The sequence below is a fragment of the Phascolarctos cinereus genome, unplaced genomic scaffold, assembly GCF_003287225.1.
Source record: "Phascolarctos cinereus isolate Bilbo 61053 unplaced genomic scaffold, phaCin_HiC Scaffold_4;HRSCAF=312, whole genome shotgun sequence".
NCBI lineage: Eukaryota > Metazoa > Chordata > Mammalia > Diprotodontia > Phascolarctidae > Phascolarctos > Phascolarctos cinereus.
In genome coordinates this window covers 55,651,151-55,673,762 of record NW_027555847.1, presented here as the reverse complement: position 1 = coordinate 55,673,762, position 22,612 = coordinate 55,651,151, and the positions used below count along the sequence as shown (strand labels likewise).

The window sequence follows — 22,612 nt, the reverse complement described above, 5'->3', positions numbered from 1 at the left end:
AAGTAACTTAGCACTTAGACTTGGGGGGGAAAACTTCCTGGCTGCTTTGGGCCATATGATGTCTTGGTACTTAAAGGACTCATCACAATGGTATGATCCAAGAAACTCCATGCCACCCCTTGACATTGACAGAGGGGCAGGATGACAGACTGGTTTAAAAGAGAGACAGCTTCTAGCTCCATTTCTTCCTTTGACTTTCCCTGTGGCATCCTGAAACTCTAAGACTTCTGTTGAGTGACAGAGCATCACATCATAGTTTCATCATCAACCACATCCATATGGTGGTCAGAGTAGGGAGACTTAAATAAGAATGGAATGGAATAAGCATTTATTAAGCACCTACTATGTTCCAGCTGCTTTATAAATATTATCTCATTGGGTCACTAATTTACTTTTCTGCTTTGTATTTCCTTTCCTGAGTACCATCTTCCTCAAAAGGGACATATTCAGTGGTTAAATAATTCTATTTTAGAAAAAAAAAATTGAACAAGCTGTCAGTGAGCTCCCTAAGAAAAAATCACCAGGACCAGATGGATTCACAAGTGAATTTTACCAAATATTTAAAGAACAATTAATTCCAATATTATATAAACTATTTGGAAAAATAGGCAAAGAAGTTCTACCAAATTCCTTTTATGACACAAATATGGTGCTGATATCCAAACCAGGAAGAACAAATACAGAAAAAAATTGTAGACCAATTTCCTAATGAATATGGATGCAAAAATTTTTAATAAAATACTAGCAAGGAGATTATGGCAACTTATCACAAAGATCATATACTGTGAGCATGTGGGATTTATATCAGGAATGCAGGGCCAGTTCAATATTAGGAAAAATAATAACAAAACTAACAAAAATCATATGATTATCTCCGTAGGTGCAGAAAAAACTTTTGATAAAATACAGTGCTCATTCCTATTAAAAACTCTAAAAAGCATAGGAATAAATGGAGCTTTCCTTAAATGATAAGTAGTATTTGTCTAAAACTAACAGCAAGTATCTGTAATGGGGAGAAGCCTTCCCAGTAAGATCTGGGGGGAAGCAAGGATGCTCATTATCACCACTATTATTCAATATGGTACTAGAAATGCTAGCTGTAGCAGTAAGAGAAGAAAAAGAAATCGAAGGAATTAGACTAGGCAATGAGGAAACAAAGCTATCACTCTTTAAAAATGATATGATGGTATACTTGGAGAATTCCAGAGAATCAACTAAAAAACTAGTTAAAATGATTATTAACTTTAGCAAAGTTGTAGGATATAAAATAAACCCATATAAATCACTAGCATTTCTGTATATTACCAACAAGGTCCTGCAGCAAGAGATAGAGAGATTCCATTTAAAGTAACTATAGACAACATAAAATCCTTAGGAGTCTAACTGCCAAGACAATCCCAGGAGCTATATGAACACAATTACAAAACACTTTTCACACAAATAAAGTCATATCTCAACAATTGGAAACATATTAATTGCTCATGGATAGGCCAACCCAATGTAACAAAAATGACAATTCTGCCTAAATTAATATACTTACTCAGTGCCATACCAATCAAAAATTATTTTATAGAAATGGAAAAAATAATAACAAAATTGACATGGAAGACCAGAAGGTCAAGAATTTCAAAGGAATTAATGGAAAAAAGATATGAAGGAAGATGGCCTAGCCATAGCAGATCTCAAAGCATATTACAAAGTGGCAATCATCCAAACAATCTAGCACTTGCTAAGAAATAGAGTGGTGGGCCCACAAAATAGATTAGGGCCGCGATACACAGTAGGAAAAAGACCATAGTTATCTTGTGTTTGGTAAATGTAAAGATCCAGACTTTTGAGAAAAGAAGTCACTATTTGACAAAAATTGGTGGCAAAACTGGAAGGCAGTTTGGCAGAAACTAAGTATAGACCAACACCTCACATTGTATAACAAGATAAAGTCAAAAGGGGTACATGATTTAGATATGAAGGATGATACCTGAAGCAAATTAGAAGAGCAAGGCATAGTTTACCTGTCAGATCTATGGAGAAGGGAAGAATTTATGACCAAACAAGGTAGAGAGCATTTATGGGATGTAAAATGGATAATTCTGATTCCATTAACTGAAAAGGTTTTGTGAAATAAAACCAAGGCAGCCAAGATGATAAGGAAAGCAGAAAACTGGGGGGAAATGTTTACAGCAAATTTCTCTGAAGAAGACCTCATCTCTCAAATGTACAGAGAACTGAGTCAGATTGATGAGAATCATCATCATCCCCTAACTGATAAATGGTCAAAGGATATGAACAGATGCTTTACAGAAGAAGCAATGAAAGCTATCTATGGTCATATGAAAAAAACTGTCCTCTTCTTTTTAGTCTGTAACACCCTTATATTAACCACTGTGCCCTGCCAAGGATCAGCTTTGGAATCACTCCCATCTTCTGTTGCCTTTGCTCCTACACATGTGCTACTGAATGAAAGGGGAGAAAATCATGTAACTGTTCTGATACTATAAATTTGTTACACAACCTGAACTGAGCTCTCATGGCTGCTGAGCAATCTTACTCTATCTCCTTTATCAATTCACTATCCCACTGTCCATAGTAACTCTTCCAAACCCCTTTTCATCCTTCCTGCACCCTCCCGTGGCTCCCTTCCCTTCCGCTTTACCTTATATTTTGCAAAAAAATTGAGGCCATTCAGCCTGAGTTCCATCTTTTCTCTCCTCCTCACCTCACATCACCCAGACCCTGTACTCCTTACCTTGACTAGCCCTTTCTTTTGTCCAAGTGATCCCATCCCATCCCATCTTCTCCAAGAGATTGTCCTTTCTGCCATCCCTACTCTCTCACTTATGCCCTGTCTCTTGGCTCCTTCCCATCCATGTCTCCCCCATTCTCAAAAAATTCTCAATTGATCTGTCTCTGCTAATTAACATCCTATTTCTCTTCTACCCTTTGTGTCCAAATTCCACGAAAAAGCCATCTACAAAAGGTGCCTCCACATTGTCTTCTCACACTCTTCCTAGCACCTTACAATCTGGCTTCCTATCTTATCATTCCACCAATATACTCTGTCCAAAGTTAGCTGAATCCAGTGACCTTTTCTTATCCTCATTCTCTTTGACCTCTCTGTGGCCTTTGACACTGTTGATCACTCTCTCCTCCTTGATCATAGTCTCTTCTTTCTAGGTTTTCAGGACACCCTCTCTCCTGGCCCTCCTCTTACCCATCTGACCGCTCCTCCCCTGTCTCCTTTGCTGGATCCCCCTCCAGATCACACCCTGTAACTGTAGGTGACCCACAGGGTTCTGACCTGGGCCCTCTTCTCTTCTCTCTCTATACTGCTTCACTTAGTGTTATCATCAGCTCCCATGGACTTAATTATCATCTCTATGCTGATGATTCTCTTTTTTTTTTTTAATTTAAATTTTAATTTTTTTAATGTTTTTTTCCATATGCTTTTGAGTTGAAAATTTTTCTCCCTTTTCCTCCCTCCCACCCTCCCCAAGACTGCGCACAATCTGACATAGGCTTTACATTTACATACCCATTAAACATATTTTCACATTAGTGAAGTTGTAAGTAAAAATTAAAACCAATAGGAGGAACCATCAGAAAGATGAAACAAAACTCAACAGAAGGTAAAAATAAGTGATAGCGATTAGACTTCCATAGTTCTTTCTTTGGATGTGGACAGCATTTTTTATCCCGAGGCCTCTGGAGATGTCTTAGATCCTCATAATGCTGAGAAGAGTTCAGTTTAACGTTCTTAGTCATTGTATAACATGGCTGTTATTGTGTACAAAGTCCTCTTGGTTCTGCTCACTTCACTCAGCATCAGACCATATGTCTTTCCAGGTTTTTCTGAAGTCATATGCTGATGATTCTCAAATCTACCTATCCTGCCCCAACCTCTCTGCTGACCTCCAGTCTTGCATCTCTTTTGCAACTGCCTTCCAGAAATCTGTAACTGGATGTCCAGTAGACATCTTAAATTCAGTATGTCCCAAACAGAACTCATCTTCTTTCCCCCTAAACCTCCCACTCATACCTTCCCTATTACAATGCAGGGCAACACCAGTGGCCTCAGACTCACAATCTAGGAGTCATCCTGGACTCCTCACTATCTCTTACCACCCCCCTTATCTGATCTATTGCAAAGCCTGCTGATTTCACCATTTCAACATCTCTCTCTTTTTTTTTTAGGCACTTGGGGTTAAGTGACTTGCGTAGGGTCACACAGCTAGTGTCAAGTGTTTGGTCTGAAGCTGGATTTGAACTCAGATCCTCCTGACTTCAGGGCCGACACTCTTATCCTCTGTGCTACCTAGCTTCCCCTTCAAAGTTTCTTGAATATATCCCCTTCTCTCCCCTGACATGGCTACTATTCTAGTGCAGGCCCTGAAGCCCTTGATGTGGGCACCTAGATTACTGCAGTAACTATTGATGCGCCTGCCTGCATTATTAAACCTCTGCCCATTCCAGTCTGTCCTCCATTCAGCCACCAAAGTGCTTTTCCTAAAACGTAGGTCTTATCATGTCACCAACCCCCTTACTCTGTAAACCCCAGTGGCTCCCTATTGCCTCCGGGGTCAAACACAAAATCCTCTGTGTTCAGAGTATATAACTCAGCCCCCTCTTACCTTTCCAGTCTTCTTACACTTTGCTCCTCTTGAAGTACTCCAGTGACAGTGGCCTCCTGGATGTTCTGTAAAGAAGACACTTCATCTCTCTGCTCCATTATTTTCGCTGGTTGCCTCCCTCCTCATCTCTGCCTACAGATCTGCCTGGCTTCCTTCAAGTCCCAACTAAAATCCCATCTTTTACTGGAAACCTTTCTCAACCACTCTTTTTTTTTGTTTGTTTTGTTTTGTTTTTGTTAGGCAATGGGGTTAAGTGACTTGCCCAGGGTCACACAGCTAGTAAGTGTTATGTATCTGAAGCCGCATTTGAACTCAGGTCCTCCTGAATCCAGGGCCAGTGCTCTATCTACTGCGCCACCTGGCTGCCCCCTCAACCACTCTTAATTCTGATGGCCTTCCCTCTGTTAATTATTTCCCATTTCTCCTGACTATAGCTTGCTTTGTCTATATTTGTTTGCCTGTTGTCCCCCATTTAACTGTGAGCTCCTTGAGGGCAGGGACTGTCTTTTGCCTCTTTTGTGTCCCCAGCCTTAGGCACAGTGCCTGGCACATAGTAGGCACTCAACCCATTTTTATTGATTTGATTGATAACATGTCAGCCCCCTGAATAGGGATGACCTAATTCTTTTATTCAGATCCCCAACCCTAGCCCAATGCCTGGTACATGGTAGCGTTGAGTTGTTTCAGTCATGTCCAACTCTCTGTGACCCCATTTGGGGTTTTCTTGGTAGAGATACTGGAGTGGTTTGCCATTTCCTTCTCCAGCTCATTTTACAGATGAGGAAACTGAGGCAAACAGGGTTAAGTGACTTGCCCAGGGTCACACAGCTGGTAAGTGTCTGAGGCCAGATTTGAACTCAAGTTTTCCTGATTGTGGCTGATGATGCTCTATCCACTTAGCTGCCCTAAGTCATGGCACATAGTAGGTGCTTAATAAATACTTGTGACGATTGCTCTATATTCATATAGCCTCCCAAAGGAGAGAACTAAAGGACCAAGATTCCAAGGTGACACATGAACCAGGGCTTGCAGTCCCAGTGGAGGAAGGGAAAGAAAGCTGCTCTTAAGGTAATCGCCTGAGGCCCTTTGACCTGTCCATTGTTCCATTGGGGTTAACTTTATTTATTTATTAATAATAATTAACTAATTTTCAGTTTTCAATATTCACTTCCATAAGATTTTGAGTTTTTAATTTTCTCCCCCTTCCTCGCCTTCCTCCTTCCCAAGATGGCATGCAATCTAACATAGGCTCTACTTATGCATCCATATTAAACATATTTTCACATTAGTCGTGATGTAAAGAAGCATTAGAACTAATGGGAGGAACCATGAGAGAGAAAAAACAAAACAACAAAAGAAAAGGAGAGCAAATAGTCTGCGTTCATCTGCATTCAGATTCCAATGTTCTTTCTCTGGCTGTGGATAGCATTTTCCATTGTGAGTCTTTTGGAGTTGTCTTAGATCCATGCATTGCTGAGAAGAGCTAAGTCTGTCAAAGTCAGTCATTTCACGGCGTGGCTGTTATTGTGTGCAGTGTTCTCCTGGTTCTGCTCATTTTACTCAGCATCAGTTCATGTAAGTCTTTCTAGGTTTTTCTGAAGTCTGCTGCTCATGATTTCTTATGGAACAATAGTATTCCATTACATTCATATACCACAACCTGCTCAGCCATTCCCCAATTGATGGGCATCCCCTCAACTTCTAATTCTTTGCCAATACAAAAGGCTGCTATAAATATTTTTGTGCGTGTGGGTCCTTTCCCCATTTTTACAATCCCTTTGTGATATGGACCTAGAAGTGATATTGCTGGATCCAAGGGTATTCATAGTTTTATAGCCCTTTGGGCATAGTTCCAAGTTGCTCTGTAGCATGGTTGGATCAGCTCCCAATTCCACATTGGAGATCACTTTAAAGAAACCCCTCCCCTGTGGTGTGGAGCAAGGGCCTGGCCTAGAGTGAAAGTCCTGCTTGAAAGAAAGAACTGGGAATAGAAGGACCCAGCCCACTTGAAAATGTGAACCTGTCTAGAAGAGCCAACTAGTTCTCACCAAGCTTCTACTTGATAGCCCACACAACAGCCATGTTTTTGTCCCTAGCATCTCCAGACTTTGTTGGTGAATTACATTGTAATAATTGTACCAAGTCCCAGTATATTACAAAGGCCCCTAAGTAAGATCCAGGACCACTCAAAAGAAATCAAGTAGATGAAAATTATTATTGTGCATCTTGGCCAACCACTGCAGTATCTCTGCTAGTGGCGCTAGGCAGATGGTGAGATGGACTGGGTGGATGGCTTGGTAGTAGATGATAGGATGTGAAACTGACACTAATGAGAACATTAAGCAACTGAATAATAATGGTTAGCTTTCATATAGTGTTTTAATGTTTATAAAGAACTTTACATGTGTTATTTCACTTGATACAACAATGTAGATACTATTATCTCCATGTTACAGATGAAGAAGCTGAGGCTTAGAGAGGGTAAGTGACTTACTCAAGGTCACACAGCTAGTGAGTATCTGAGGCAGGATCTGAATTCAGGACTTCTTAATTTTAAATCTATTACTGTATCAACTGCACTGCCCTTTCTTTGTATGGCACCACCATCTGGGTTGTCCAGCCATTAGGTGTCAGTTCTTCCTGATTTGGAGGCCACCAAGCTAGCCACTACACCCTGCTGTCTGTCTCTCCTTATTCTTGCTATTTATCTTTACCAATTTGAGTACAGCTGTTTGTAGCTAGTGTTGCTTCTTTTACCCCTGTTTATAAAGATGTGGAGCTTTAAATCTATTAGGATCCATTTTAAGTTTAGAACCAAAGAATTTTAGAGATAGAAAGAGACCTTCAAGATCTGACTGCCTCACTATACAGAAGGGGCAACCGAGGCAGGGAAAAGTGACCAGGTTTTCCCAAGTTCACACAGCTGCCTCACAACAGAGTTGGGATAGGACGCCAGAGCTCCTGCCTCTTTGTCCAATGTTCTTTCCACTTAACTTTTCCTGAATAATTTTTTTAAAAATGACAATTGATGAACGAAATGATGAACTAAAATCCAGCTGCAGTGAGATCCCACATCTGGGCACAGAAGGTGCCGACTTCCTGAGGATGCCCCAAAAGAGGCTGGCTCTTTAACAACAGGGTTTGCGGGGCCTCCCAGTTCCTGGGTGCTCTGAGCTGTTTGGCTCCCAGGACTGTCCATCTGAATGAAGTCACGGTTGATCAGGTTGCCTGGACTGGAAGGGCAAGCTCCAGGTGTTCCGAGAGGGGAGGAGGAAGTTGGGAGGTTTCTTGCTGCTTTGGTCATTTTATGCAAAGAGCCTGCAGCTGCAGCAATGCAGCCTCCTGAGGCTGGCCGACCTGTTATCCAGTTCCGCCACTGTGGAAGGGATATCTACTGCTTCAGGGTGCCTGACCTTTGCCCCGTGTGCCAGCAGCCCGTGAGCTTCAGGAAGCTGGACGAGGCACCTGTCAGCATTGCTACCCCGTTGATCCATGGGCACCAAGAGCAGTGTGTCTTCCTGCTCAGGCCAACCCGAGGGACCTTCCTTAGGTACAGTCATTTCCAGAGGTGCTTGGGTTTTCTATGATTTTCCTCTTCACTTCCTTACTTAAAAAAAGGGACAGTCTTTTTTGTTTTCCTCTCATAATGTTGGATGTTGCTTCCTCCTTCTATTGTGATGCGTGCTTTAAATTTCTTTGCACAAAAATAAATAATATTTTTGGCATTAAATAATGTTATTAAATAACATTTTGGACTAGAAAAAGGAGTTCCAAGTGAGGAAATGCAGGTTGGTGCCTTCTCTGTGCCTTATAATTCTTTTTCATTTTTAATATTTTTTTCCAATTATGTTTAAAAACAATTTTTTTTTTACTTTTTAGTGAGGTGATTGGGGTTAAGTGACCTGCCCACGGTCACACAGCTAGTAAGTGTTAAGTGTCTGAGGCTGGATTTGAACTCAAGTCCTCTTGACTCAAAGGCCAGTCACTGCACCACCTAGCTGCCCCTAAAAACAATTTTTAACATTTGTTTTTAAATTTTTAAATTCTCTCCTTCTCTTCCTTTCCTCCTCCCTCATTGAGGGAGCAAGCCATTTGAGATATGTACCTCGTAATCTTGAAGAGTTGCCAGGCCTACTGACCAAGTGACTTGCTGAGGGTCATGTAGCCAGTATGTGTCAGAGGTGTGAACTGAACCTAGTTCTTTCTGATTCTGATGCCTATCCTCTATTCATTCCACCAAGATGCCTCTTTCCTAGTGCTTAGCACAGTGCCTTTAACCCCAGCTTACTCTGTCTCTCCTTGATTGGCCAACAATAGGTCCCAGGCCAAGCCCCACTTGGTCATTGTTTGGGCTCTGATTGGCTCAGAATGAATGTAAATAACAATTGTTTCTATTTTGACCAGAAACCCTGAGGGTCCTTCCCCTCCCAGATCTATTTTTTTTTTCAAAGAGGCCATTTTTTGCCTCATTTTTTATTAAGCTTTAATCACTGAATGGGTGCTGCCTCAGTCAAACAGATCTGTTAAAGACCTTAGCTTGAAAAGGCCAAGGTCCCCCACTGCATCTGCAGTCGTCCTGATCCATATCTGGCCATGAGACTCAGATGGCTCTGGAGGAGAAAGCGAGGCTGGTGACTTTGCACAGCCCTCCCTCACTTAAATCTAGTTCACCTGCATGTCATGTCATGGCATCCCCTCCCTGATGTCAGGACAAACAGCAGCAGCAGCAGCAGACACATAGTAGGTGCTTAATGAATGCTTATTGATTGATTCATCCTAGCTCTCATTTATATGGCACTTTTACAGTTTTTGAAGTGTTTCACTCACACTGTCCTATTTGAGCTTCACCATATCCCCAAGAGATGGGTGGTCCTGATAGGATCCCATTTTGCACATGGGGAAACAGAGGCTCAGAAAGAAAGGTTAAGTAAACATGGTAAAGTGGGAAGACCCCTGGCTTTGGAATCAGAAGATTTGGGGTCAGATCTCATCCCTGATGCAGATTCCCTGGGCAAATCACTTCATGGGCCTGGACTTGTTTCCTTATTTATAAAAGGAGGCAGTCAGACTTAGCTTGTAACATGGTACAGCTCTCTATTTATGGTCCTATCTGAAAGGGGCCCCAGAGCTAACAGGCATCACAGGGACGGATTTGAACTCCTGACTCCAGCGTCAGTGCTCCTTATCAGGCCCTTGCCTCTCTCTGGCTGGCAAACACATGCACAGCGCCCATTGACTGGCTGGTCAGGAACAGGCATATTTGAAGGCAAATGTTTGAAGATAAGTGTGTAGGCTGGTCTCCCACACTGAAATTTTATTCCAGTCATTGGGCAGATTGAGGCAGCTTCAGCTTGAGGCTGATAGAAAAAATCCCCAGCTCTGGCATTTCTTAGCCATAAGCCCTTGGGCTTCCCCAGCTGCCATCTTCCCCTTTGTTGAACAGGAACAAGGAGGCTTGAACTGCCTTCCTCACAGGAAGGCATTTTTCATCTCACATATCAGCCCCTGCAGAAGGGGGTACATCTAGCCTCGTTATGAGTCTAACGTGAATCTGTTGCCAGTAGCTTTGAAGGTTGACTTCCAGCAACGGCCCAACGTGTAGAAATGTATCCCATCATTCTCATTGCCAGCTTTCTTACAAGTGTGACTTCATTTGCCTCTCTGTAGATTCTGATGAAGCCTAATAATAATAATAATAATAATAATAATTAAATAGCTAACATTTGTGTGGCGCTTTCATGTTTGCAAAGCATTTTACATATGCTGTCCCAGTTGATCTTTACAACAACTCTGTAAGGTAGGAGCTATAATAATTTCCATTTTACAGATGGGGACACTGAGCCTAGGAGAGGCTGAGTGACTTATACACAGCTAGTTAGTGACGGTGTCAGGATTAGAACTCAGGTTTGCTAGCTTTGTAACCATGGTTATCACTTAACCTCAGTTTCCTCATCTGCAATATGGGGTTGGTAGTACCTCCCTCACAACATTGTTGTAAGGCTCACATGAGATAAAATAAGCAAAGCATTCTACAACTTTCTAAGTGCTGTGTAAATCCCATTATTATTAAATGAATCTTTAAGAGTGAGAGTCAAGGAACGCACTTTGGCATAATAGGAAGAGGGCTAGAATTAGGGCAATCTGCTTCATCTCGCCTAGCCTCAATTTCCTTATCTGTAAAATTAATGGGCCACACTTCATGATCTCCAAAGTTCTTTTTAGGACTGAAATTCTAACAATTCAAATCATATTAATGTGTCAATAACTAATAGTCTCTTAACCTTCCCAGAGATATTAAATGCACATTTACATAAAGATATCTTAAATTGTTAAAATTAAACTCTCTCCACCCCTGCCCCCCACCTTCCTCCTTGTTTTATCATGGCCTGGAGGTGACTCTGGGTCCTTGAAGGACATGCATATAAACTCCAACAGGTCTGACCAAGCTGGAGAGGCTTTGAGTATGGGCACAAGCTGGAGATAGACACCCCCTTCTGGGACAGAGGGGTGAGGTCCGAATTGGGATTTAAATAAGTGTGAAGCAAAACTAGATTAGGCCAATATGAGTGCTTCTTCAGAGAGCCAAAAATCTAAGGGTTTTAGACAGGAATGAGAAACCAGTTACAGGCATTCAGGGGCCAGGGAACTATTACTGTCTCCCAGAGGCAAGATATAGGAATTACGTGTGGATATGTATAGATATGGGGTATAGGGAGGCTGATCCGCTTGTTCCCTGAATACACTCTTACATATATTCCCTGCCCTTCTGCTGTTCTGAGGTGCTGACAGCATAATGTCTGGATCTGCCACGTGCAGGCCTGATTCTACCGCACTCATAAGGCAAAGGGCTCAGAGAATGCTGCTTCCCCCAGGATGCTTACTGAGCCGTACGGCCATGGCTTGGCCATAGAAGGCACCATCCTGTGCTGGCTCCTATGTCCTTTCCTTCCTCCTGTACCTTAATGATCCCGTAGGTGTTCAAGGGGCAGCCCATTACTGATGTGAGTCAACAATTGGTCCACAAGCATTATTAAGTACCTACTTTTGTGTCCATCATTGAGCTGGGCTCTGGTTATTCTGAATAACATATTCTTCCTGATCATTCTAATTTAGGACGTTGTATGTATTGTCAGATGTCAGTTTTTCAAGTGAAAAGAAGTGATAATATAGAAAATTTCTTTAAAAAATTTTTTTTCAGGGACTATGATGGAAATGCTGATCTCCACGTTGGAATAACCAATACACGTGGTAAAATGAGTTCCTTATCTTTTCATTCCTGTTCTCCCAGGTCCAGTTAGGTTCAATTCTCCAAGTGTTTATGTAAGAATACCTCACAGGACCGAGCACCTTAATTGCATCAATTAATGTTCCTGGTGTTAAGCCCCTACTATGTACCAGGCATGGTGCTAGGTATGTAGGATACCCTACTGAGACAGAGGGGTGAGGTGAGGGGGCTCCCTAACCCTAAGGAGCTAACCGTCCCCCTCAAAGGAGGGAGGAAGAAATTTGTAACCCATAAATAGATGTTATACACGTGACAATTTGAGGAGGCGGAAAAGGACAGTGATAACTAGAGGGAGTCAGGAAAGGATCCCCACAGAAGGCTGCACACGAGCTGAGGCTTGAAGGAAGCTGGAGTGTAGTTTGGGGCATTTGAGCCTTAGTTGAATGGTTCCATTGTGTCTGAATCTTCTTGAACCCATTTGGGGTTTTCTTGGCAAAGATAACATTTCCTTCTCCAGCTCATCTTACAGATAAGGAAACTGAGGCAAACAGAGTTAAGTGACTTGCCCAGGATCACATAGCTAGTGAGTGCTGAGACCAGATTTGAACTCAAGAAGATGAGTCTTCCTGACTCCAGGCCCCTCATTCTATCCACTGTGCCACCTAGTTACCTACAAAATGGAGAACTAACACAACTCCCTTACCTAACATGAAGGGTTGTAATGAGGTACAAATGAGATAATATATGTGTAGCCAATGCTCCTTTCAAATGTGGGTCTGCTGAAAGCTACCTCAGATTCAAGATGTGTTTTGTGTAATCATTTATTCAGAACTGCCTCATGAGTCCTGATTAATGTTAGATAAAAATCTTGCATAAAACAATAAATGACAGGAGCAGCTAGGGGGCGTAGTGGGTAGAGCACCAGCCCTGGATTCAGGAGGACCTGAGTTCAAATGTGACCTCAGATACATAACACTTACTAGCTGTGTGACCCTGTTGCCTAGTATACCCCCCGCCCCGAAAAAAAACAATAAATGACAAGGAAAAAAATCTCATACAAATAGGTGCATACTGTCCCACATATTTCTGTAACTAGTGGCAGAAGGAATAATTTGTAGCTATTAAAGCCTAAAACTGCATTCAGACTTTTGGGATACCGTGTACGTGTGGTAGAGGGCACATGTATTATGGAATACAAATGGACAGGGTAGCTTAGATTTCTAGGGGATGTCTCAGCCAGAGCCTGGGAATTGTACAATGTATCAGCTGTTTCCCTGCAGAGCTGCTGAGGTCAGCTGCTGATCTGATGGTGTCACTGATCTGTAAACTGTGTTTCCAGCTGCCGATGCCTTTTGTTGGTTCTCCACAGAATTGCAAATGCTGTGTGACTTCTCCAGGGAAGGGTTTCAGCTCTTTTTAAAGCCTATAGCCCCGTGGACTATTTCACTTATTTTGTGAATCATACCCATAGCCACATCACAGCACCAGCCAGCCAAGTAGCCAAAAGCCCTTAGACTGAGGTTCTGTCTTTTTTGAACTCCTTTGCTTCTGCCTGAATTGTCACTGAGCTTAGACTGTGATTTAGCATGACCACATTCCTATCGAGTCACATTCTGTGTCTGGTTACTAGCCTGAGTCCATGCAAATTACCCCAGGACTTCACCTGGCCAGACTGTAAGGGTGAAGTGTAGCTGCAAATCTATCATACCTTCTTTACAGATATTACACTCACCTCTCTCCTTAAAATAGGTGAAAGCTTTTTTGGTAAAGCTTTTTTTTTTTTTGTAAAGGGTTTTTACTATGTGCCAGGCACTGTACTGTGCTAAGCACTAGATTTATGGATCCATAGTCTCACTGAAGTAGATTTGGGGGTCTTTTAATCATTGGGTTTTATCTTGGTGTAGACTATACTCATTTCTTAAAATATAATTTGCCATTCTTCCTTTACCACTTTCATATAAACAGCTCCAATGAATGCAAACCCAAGGATTAAATTTTTTAAGTCAGAAGGCAGGCAAAAGGTCTACCCACATGAGTACCCAATCAGACTACAGAATTAATAGTTCAAATTTGTTGTAAATTTTTTCTTTAGGGAAACTTGACAAACTTATCTACAAAGTAGAATTTATTCCAACTAAAGAATTTGGAGAGAGTCTTCCTTAAGCTCACTGTAGTTATGTACTTTTGGAGGAAAGCAGGAGCCAGCCACAGGAAGGGCCCTCTGGAGAGTTGTTCTTGTCTCTACTCAAGAACCTGGGACCCACTGATACCAGACCAATCCTTATTTGGGAAGCTTTTGTTTCCATATTAGAAAGTCTGATTATGTGAGAAGTGATGATTTTGTAGCTGCTTTTCCATGATCTGTTTCCCCTAAAGCAGAATTCATAATCATGTTCCTTGACCAGTTTGATTTTTTTTAAAAATAGGAATTGTGTATAATTACAACGAGCAAGGTGTCCACAGAGATGAAGTTGGGTGGGAACAGAGTATAAGTATTCCACTATTGCAGCCCAACATGTTTGGACTGATGGACCAATGGGATAAATATCTGGAAGACTTCTCTGCAACAGATGCCTGGTCTCCAAACAGGTATGTAGTTCCATAGGCCCTAATAGGATAACAAAACTATCCCCAGGTATTATGATTGCCAATAGCCACTTTTTGTGAAATGTTAGCAATTTCCCCAGGATTAGCAGACTTCTCCGTGATAGAAATGAAATGGGTCTTTATTCAATGAGTTTTAACTCACACAAGGAACGCGTGTGACAGGGTCACGAGAAAAGTGGTAACCAGCTATTCTGAGGACAGGGTATGCTTGCAACTCAGCCCAACACGGGGTGGTCTGGGCCTTGGGAAAGATGATTTTCAGCACAGGAAGGGGGTTGGTGATCCTGTAAGAGGGGGCGCCCCCTCCTGATCTGACGTCTGGATTCTTGTCTCTCTTTAGTTAGGTGCTGGGCAAGTAGGCTTGCCCACAATTGTTACACATAACATGTCTGTTCCCAGTGGAGAAGATTAGAGATTTTAAGGAAGAGGTGGAGTTTTAGCAGGCATGTCTGATGGATTTCTCATTAGGCAGGGAGGTGACATTTAGTGAGGCTAGAAGTTTCTAGTAAGAAAGATTCTGGACGTTGAGGATTCCAGAAAAGGGGCAGGGCAGGCACAACATAAGTGGTCATGTCTGGAGCAAAGATGACCTGTCATAAGAAAGATGAGACCCCCAGAGCACAGGTTTTTAGGCTACCAGAGTACGTAACGAAATTCCAACTGGGGCTACATAATTTGGGCCAGTGACTTTTCTGCAAAGCCGATTAACATGAAAGCAGGATAGGTGAACAAAACCACAACCTGAACATTTCAGATTGAATTAAACTTTGGTGGGGGTGGGGAACTTCACAAAGATCAAAATCACAGAAATTACTGTTCTCTTCTATTTCCAGGCAAATTTCTCAAGTAGTGGTCTTCACACACTTGTACACACTAATATGTTCATTTCATGACCATCACCCCTGCTACCTTCCTTTCATCTATATGAATTTTAAAACTTACCATGAATTCAGAGAAGCAGCCTAATAATACAGAGTAAAAAGCATTAGCTCAGAAGTCAGAGACCTGGGTTCAAATCCCACCTCTGAACCTACCTGTGTGAACTTAATCACCCTCATCCACAAAAAGGGGGGGGGTCAGACCAGAAGATATTTGAGGTCCCTTCCAGTTCTAAGCCTATGAAATAAATTTTGTTTCTGAAACATTCCTTGAAATAAATGGGACCACTCTAGACAATCACCAAAGCAAAGGAGAGGGAATGGAAAGGGCATTGCTTTGGGAGCTCCAAGTCCTTCCACTAACTGTGTGACCTTGGACAAGTCTCTGTATCTTCCTGAGTCCGTTTCCTTAACTCTCAAAAACTAAATTATTTCCAGGGTCCCTTTAAGTTCTAAAATCCCATAGTTAGGGGCAGCTAGGTGGCGCAGTGCATAGAGCACTGGCTGTGGAGTCAGGAGGACCTGAGTTCAAATGTAGCCTCAGACACTTGACACTAGCTGTCTGACTCTGGGCAAGTCACTTAACCTCATTACCTAGCAAAAAAAAAATGCATAGTTAGGATCTGTAGATGATTAATATAATTTAGGCTAGGAATCATAGTACTACAATCAGGCATTGAATTATTAAGTTAAAACTTAACTATAGCTTCCATTTACATGGGGCCTTTAAGGTTTGCAAAGCACTTCCCATGTATTAGCTCCATTAGTCTTGTAATGACCCTGTGGGTCAGTGCTCCTGCTCTCCCTATTTTTGAGGTGAAGAAACTGAAGCTCAGTGACAGTTAGCTCAGGGTCACACAGCTAATAAATGTCCAAGGTGGGATTCAAGCCCACCCAGCTCTTCTGACTCCAGGTTCAGCTTGCCATGATGCTATTATATATATCTGTCAGAAGAAGTGTATAGTTTATGTGCCTGCTCTCCAAATCTCAACTTTCTTTCCCCTTTAATTGTTCACTCCTAAGCATGGAAAAACAAATGGAAGTCAACCAGTACTTTTATGACCACCCTGGCTAGGTTTAACTTCAACACACCCCTAAAAGCATTTGGGAGGGAAGTAGGAAGGACATACCCAAAAGTTTAGGCCAGTGATTTCACAGTACCTCAGGATGGCTTTGCCCTTGTCACCTATAAAATTCCTTAAGTGACTGAATTTGTTTTCAAAGGTATGAAGAACATTGCCACAATTGTTATACTTATGCCCTGACATTCATTAATTATATACTGACTTCAGAGGGGAAGCATCAATTGGACAAAGATGAATTCACCGAGAAATTTGTGGTACCAAAGACAAGGAGAGCTTCTAAGTATATCACTCTCTATCGGGCAATAGAAGAACATGGGTTCTACATTATTGATCACCTTGATTCAGATACAAATCTTCCTTAGGGGAACAATTTATGAATGAAATTTTGAAATGCACTATGTCAAGAAAGGAGATGAAGTTTGGAGAGCTGCTATACAAGGGATCGATTCCTGAACTTTTAGTCTTCTCTACATTGGGTTGTCATGGCTGAAAAATTCACTACCTGGTGGCCAGCCTACTGGTGATAGGGCTTCTCATAATCAGCCAGTCTAGTCCTCAGACATAGTTCATCACCAGTACCATACTGGAAATCTTTTCTGCATAACGTGGCATGGCATAACTTGCCAGAAATCTTGCTTCTTTGGTCTGTCCTTCAAGAATCTAGAATAACTTCCCTGCCATGATGAAGTTATTGAGCTTAATCTTTATTTTAAATTGTATTGATGATGTTTATATTTATTTCACACTCATTCCTGGATGTACTCCCCCCCCAAGCACTGAATCTTACTGTAAAAAAATAAGTTATATTTTTGTTTCTTTTGTGTCACTATAGTATCCCATGTATTCCTCCTCCACCCATACTAAGCACCATCCCATGTGATGGATTTTTTTTAGAGAGAGAGAAAAAACACAACTGATTGATATGTTGAAAAAGTCCTAAACCAGGTGCAATGTGTAACACCTCTGGACCTCCCACCTTCACAAATGGGTAGATTGGGAGTGGGGGGGTGGCTTCTCCTATCTCTTCATTTGATTCTGAATCCTTTAACAAATAAAAACAGTTAAGCAAAAAAATCTATGTAATATTCTTATCTGAAAGTGTATGTATGATTCTTTTCCCATAGCCTCTATACCTTTCTGCCATGAGGAGAAAGATACATTTCAAGAGTGTGACTGGAAACCATGCAGTTTCCAAGGAATCAAAATTATGGGTCAACCAAAGGGAAAGACAAATAGGCATAAATAGCCTACAACATATTACCAACATCAAATTACTCACAAGAAGTGGCATTAAAAATTATCAGAGAGATGTATAACTGGAAAGGAACAGGGCTGCTCATGAATCAAGAGGAGGGGATAAAGGATAACTCTGTTATACTGATATCTATGCAATATCAAGAGCTCTAAAGGAAGTCCATGTTGGCTGGAGCCTCTGTGGAACATTTGTAGTAGGGCATGCACAAGATGGAAAGAAGTAGATAGGCTGGGTTCTGCACCACATCACCGAAGTCACAGATTCACTGATGTCTTTCAGTACTGAAATACAGGCATTGTGGCTAGTGAAAATGTCCCAAATATCAGCATTTTTCATTTCACATAACCCAGTATCAATTCTCTCAGATCACCATAACCTCTTTTCCTCCTATGCTTTACTAAAGTTTCTAACTGATAAAATAATTAAACTTGCATAGCAACTACGAACATTTAAATTAGTTTCAATGCCCAGACTCACAAAATACTTTTTCACTCCCTCATCTCCAATTTCTCACCAGGATTGTTTGTCCATTCATTCAATCTTCCTCATTCCTCCAATGTTTTTAGCATTATTTTTATGCAGATTACTGCTTAATCTATAGAGTCTAGCTAGCTCTAATCTCCCCTAGAACGCCCTGTCCTAAATCTCTAATTGCCTAAGCATCTCTATTGGAATGTCCTTCTGGTACTTTTATCTCAACATGTCCTACACTAAACTCACTACCATCTCCACTAAATCTGCGTCTCCTACCCAACCTTCCTACTCTCCTCACAATCAGGATTAAAGCCCACGTCATTTATCCTCCTTAAATTAACTTAGGCACTTAGCTATTTTATACTGCTGCAACTTTTTTGGACTATTTGTTCCCATACACATCTCTAGAAGAACTTTGAGAGTGCTTTGCCAACTTTTCTGGCTGAGAAGGACATTAAAGAGCTTGTTAACTTACTTTGGTATTTTCATTCCCTATCTAGTTGAAATACTTTGTTATGGTGAGTACCTCTTTTCAGATATGAGACTTGTGGAAACTAATTCAATTAAGTTAGTATTCTGAGGGCACCCTGTGGCTGGCTGTCCCCTTTGGTGTGGTAGTATGGTTTAAATGAAGAAGCAGCGGACTTGGAGGCAAAGGATCTGGGCTTAAATCCTGGCTCTGACAAGCTGGGTGACATCTGGTTAATCACTTAACCCAGATTAGTAATATCTGAAATGCCTGTTCCTCGAGGGGCACAGAGTGAGGAAGGCCCTTGCACAACAGAGAACTTTTTATTTTTGTGGGGCCCAGCTTAGCATAGAGGATGGGAAGCTTGATTTGAAATCAGAAAGACCTTGGTTCAAGTTTTGTCCCTGACACCCACTGAGTGTGTGACCTTGGGCAGGTCCATGAATCTTCTTGTTACTACAGGCACTCTCTCAGATGACAAGTTACCGAAGAGCTGCTGGCTGGCATTGGAAAGAAAGCTTCGTCACCTAGTGTTCCCTACACTGATTAATCATAGGTCTAGTTAAAAGTAAAATGACCGCTTAATGTTCTCTAGAACAAAATATTATGTTAGTTCTATACACCTCCCATAACACCAAGACGCTTTGTGGTGTGGAGAGAAAAAAAATGGAGGAATCCCAAGACCTGGATTCTCATTTCACCTCTGCCACTCATTTGCTCTGTGACCTTGGGGAAGTAATTTTACTTAACTGGGCCTCAGTTTTTCATCTGTAAAATGAGAGGTCTGCACTAGGACATCTTCAAGGTCAAGTTCTGATATTCTGTGGCTCCAAGTAAGATGAGAGAATTACAGAATTTTCCAGGGAGGAAGAGTCTCCTATTTGATAGAGGAGGTCTCTGAGGCTTGAAGAAGGGAAATGACTTGCCCAAAGCCAGCACATTAGTGTAGAGACCAGAACCAGAACCTAATTTTTGGATCTTAGGAATCCAGGATTCCTCTTACTCTCAGCATCTAAAGCTCATGTTTCTAAGATATTAACATGACCTTTATGTTGTTGGAATATTACAAAGAAAAGATCGGGCGCTTTTATTTTTTTAATTAATGATCATGATGTTATTTTTACCTTGCCCAGGCCTGGGCACATAATTGGTATTCAGTAAATACTTGTTAGTGAATTAAGAATTTGGATTTTTGGCCTGTGTGTTAAATTTCCTCTTGGTCACTTCGCTCTCGAGAAGAAACCCAACGACTCAGGATTACTTCCTGAAATTAAAAAGACCAAAAAACCTCCATCAATCAATCAATCAATCAATCAACTGACAAGCACTTACTATTGTCTACCCTGTGCTAGGTGCTAGGAATACAAAGACAAAATGAAACAATTCTTTTCCTGAAATTTACATTCTACCAGGGGAGGCAACACGTACATTCATGAGCATGTACGAAATAGAAATACACACACAAGGGAAATTTTTAGGGAAGAGAACATTGGCAGCTGGGGAATTACGAAAAGCAGAGATGCTGAGATTGTCAGCTACCCATAGTTTTGGAGGAAACATGGGATTCTAAGAGGACCTGGGAGAAGACAGTGCCTTCCAGGCATAAGAGAGAGCTGGTGGAATAGCAAAGGGGGAAGTAGATGTCACGGAGGAGGAAGAGCAAGGTCCGTCTGGCTGGGCTGTCGAGGGCAGGAAGGGGATCGATGAAAAGGGAGGTTGGGGCCAGGCTGTGAGGGGTTTTCAACATTAAATACAGGATCTTGGAGTTGATCCTGGAGGCAAAGGAAACCATTCACACTTACTGAGCCAGGGAGTAACATGGTCAGATCTGCCACACAGATAATCACTTTGGCAGTGAGATGGATGATGGACTAGAAAGAGGGAGGAAAATTAGGAGGCTACTGCAACAGTCCAGGCAAAAGGGGATGAGAGCCAGAAACAGGGTGGGAGGCTGTGTGAGAGTAGAAAGGGGGCTAGATTCCAGAGATGACATGTAGATGGAAATGTCAACATCTGGCAAATGATGAGAAACGTGGGGCAAGAGAGTGAGGAATCAAGGATGACACGGAGGTCATGAACCTGGCAAGCTGGGATGCCAGCGGTGCCCTCAAGAGAATCAGGGACATCTGTAAGGGCGATGAGCTCGTGTATGAATATAATGAGTGTAATTCTGGACCTGCTGAGTTTGAGATGACTACGATACACCCAGTTTAAAATGTCCAACAGGCAATTGTATATAGCTGACTGGAAATCAGTCAACTATTAAGCCTTCCTCCCCACCAAAACATAATCACGACAAAACAAAACAAAACAAAAACCCACAATAACCCTACAAATATTTTGCATGTTCCTATCTTTAGTTGTACTTTCACTAGAATGAGACTAGTTAATGCTCTCAAACATGCTGACAACCTGGCGCTTTTTAAGCAACGGCCTTTATAAGACTAGGACATGATTTCGTGAGCGGCAGCTTATCCTTGAAGGGAACGAAAGAATGCTCTGCTTTGTTTATATTCCTTGAATGGGAACAAGTGACAAAACAAATTCAGTGAAAAAGCGATCTGCCGTGCAGTGTGTGCTCACTGCAGTGAACTCCTGGTGCTTGTCCGGCCCCGATCCAGGGAGCTCCGCCTTCTCAGAAAGAGTGCTAGGGCTACGAAAGCCAGCACTCACTCCTTCTGAGCAGAAATAATAGTGTGTCTATTATAAAAACAGATACATTATGTAATACAGAGTTAACTTTCCAATATCAGAGCTAAGGGACAGCTAAGTGGAGCAGTGAATACAGCACTGGTCCTGGAGTCAGGAGGACCTGAGTTCAAATCCTGAGCAAGTCACTGAACCCCAACTGCCTCAAAAACAAAAAACTCCAAAGCCCCCCTGAATATCAGAGCTAAAATATGGTAGCATTAACGTAGATCACATAACATGGTAGAGAACCTTGCAGGAGTTTCACTAGTTGCCACGGCACTGTGTGCCTGTGTATCTTATAAAGAAGATACGACTTCATCTTCAGTTAGTTTACAATACCAACAGGAAGAACAAAGTTGGAAATCATTTGGTGCAGAGAAAGGGACTCAGTAAAGGTCGCAGAGAAAAAAAAAACAGATGCAGCCCAATAATGTAATACCAAAGAAGTCAAAGAAAATTAATTTCAAGAAAAAAAGAGTGGTTTGACAGCGGCAAACATAAGGAGAAAAGTCAAAAGGAGTGAGGGCTTAAGAAAAGGCTGCTGGGTTTGACAAACTGTTTATCAACAATCTTCACAAGAACAGCTTTAGGAGAAAGAGGGGCATGGTTGGGAGCCAAATTTCAGAATGTGAGTGTTGAAAAGTATGATGAAGATATCTTGGCAGTAGATAGACCCTATCTGTTCAAAGGGTCTGGCAAAAGAAAAGAGTATAAGAAGATAAGCTGGAAGGACTGAAGTTGGGGAAGATCCACAGAAGTTTAAAGGCAGAAGGGAAAGACGCACTGGAGAGAGATCCAAGAGGCCAGAAAAGGAAGGCTGGTTTTCTATTTCTGCTAATCTCCTTCAACAAGCAGAAGCTTCTGGATGATAATCTGAATCTGAATCAGCTCACCTGAACTTTCATTCTTTTCAGACATTCCGGTGATTCCATTTCCTTGTCAGTCATATTAGACGGTCTAATCAAATAGCATAACAGAAGCTCCTGTTGAAAAACAAAACAAACTCCACAACTTAAAAAGAATCCAATTCGTTACAAACATAGATGATTCTATTACAAAAACAGGAAGTCTCTCCTTTTCATTCATCACAATGTGTTTATGGACCTTGTTGTCATAAAAGGGAACACTCTACAATGAATCATAGGAACAATGTTAAATTGGGGGAATGTGTTCCTGGCCAAGAACCTGACATCAAATAAACTATATCCATGACAAGTAGTATGTCACAAAACCAAAGATATAACAACTATAAATATCCATGATGATTTGAAACAGCAAAATTGTGCTCCAAATCCTAAAA

At 41.6% G+C, this 22,612-nt stretch overlaps 2 protein-coding genes across 3 annotated transcripts in view; one reads left to right on the top strand and one right to left on the bottom strand.

The window, feature by feature from the left end:
• The first annotated feature begins 7,960 nt into the window (after positions 1-7,960).
• MKRN2OS (MKRN2 opposite strand) lies at positions 7,961-17,514 on the top strand. Its single transcript, XM_020981082.2, has 4 exons — positions 7,961-8,178; positions 11,827-11,876; positions 14,280-14,442; positions 16,563-17,514. Exons 1-4 carry the CDS (start codon positions 7,961-7,963, stop codon positions 16,783-16,785), a joined length of 654 nt encoding a protein of 217 aa, XP_020836741.2. The 3' UTR covers positions 16,786-17,514.
• A 2,168-nt stretch (positions 17,515-19,682) lies between these two features.
• TSEN2 (tRNA splicing endonuclease subunit 2) overlaps positions 19,683-22,612 on the bottom strand; it is a 42,749-nt gene continuing 39,819 nt past the window's right edge. For both annotated transcript variants that reach the window (XM_020981080.2, XM_078152211.1), the window contains exons 11-12: positions 22,206-22,295; positions 19,683-19,885 (exon numbers count right to left, since the gene is read on the bottom strand). In XM_020981080.2, the coding sequence (XP_020836739.1) occupies positions 19,826-19,885; positions 22,206-22,295 (150 nt within the window). In that variant the 3' untranslated portion in view covers positions 19,683-19,825. The remainder of the gene's footprint in view (positions 19,886-22,205; positions 22,296-22,612) is intronic.

Bases quoted from the DNA above. Each gene is read 5' to 3' on its own strand.
- MKRN2OS (XM_020981082.2), top strand. From the start codon at position 7,961: ATGCAGCCTCCTGAGGCTGGCCGACCTGTTATCCAGTTCCGCCACTGT. The intron at 8,179-11,826 runs GTACAGTCATTT...ATTTTTTTTCAG, and splicing joins ACCCGAGGGACCTTCCTTAG to GGACTATGATGGAAATGCTG. The intron at 11,877-14,279 runs GTAAAATGAGTT...TTTTAAAAATAG, and splicing joins TGGAATAACCAATACACGTG to GAATTGTGTATAATTACAAC.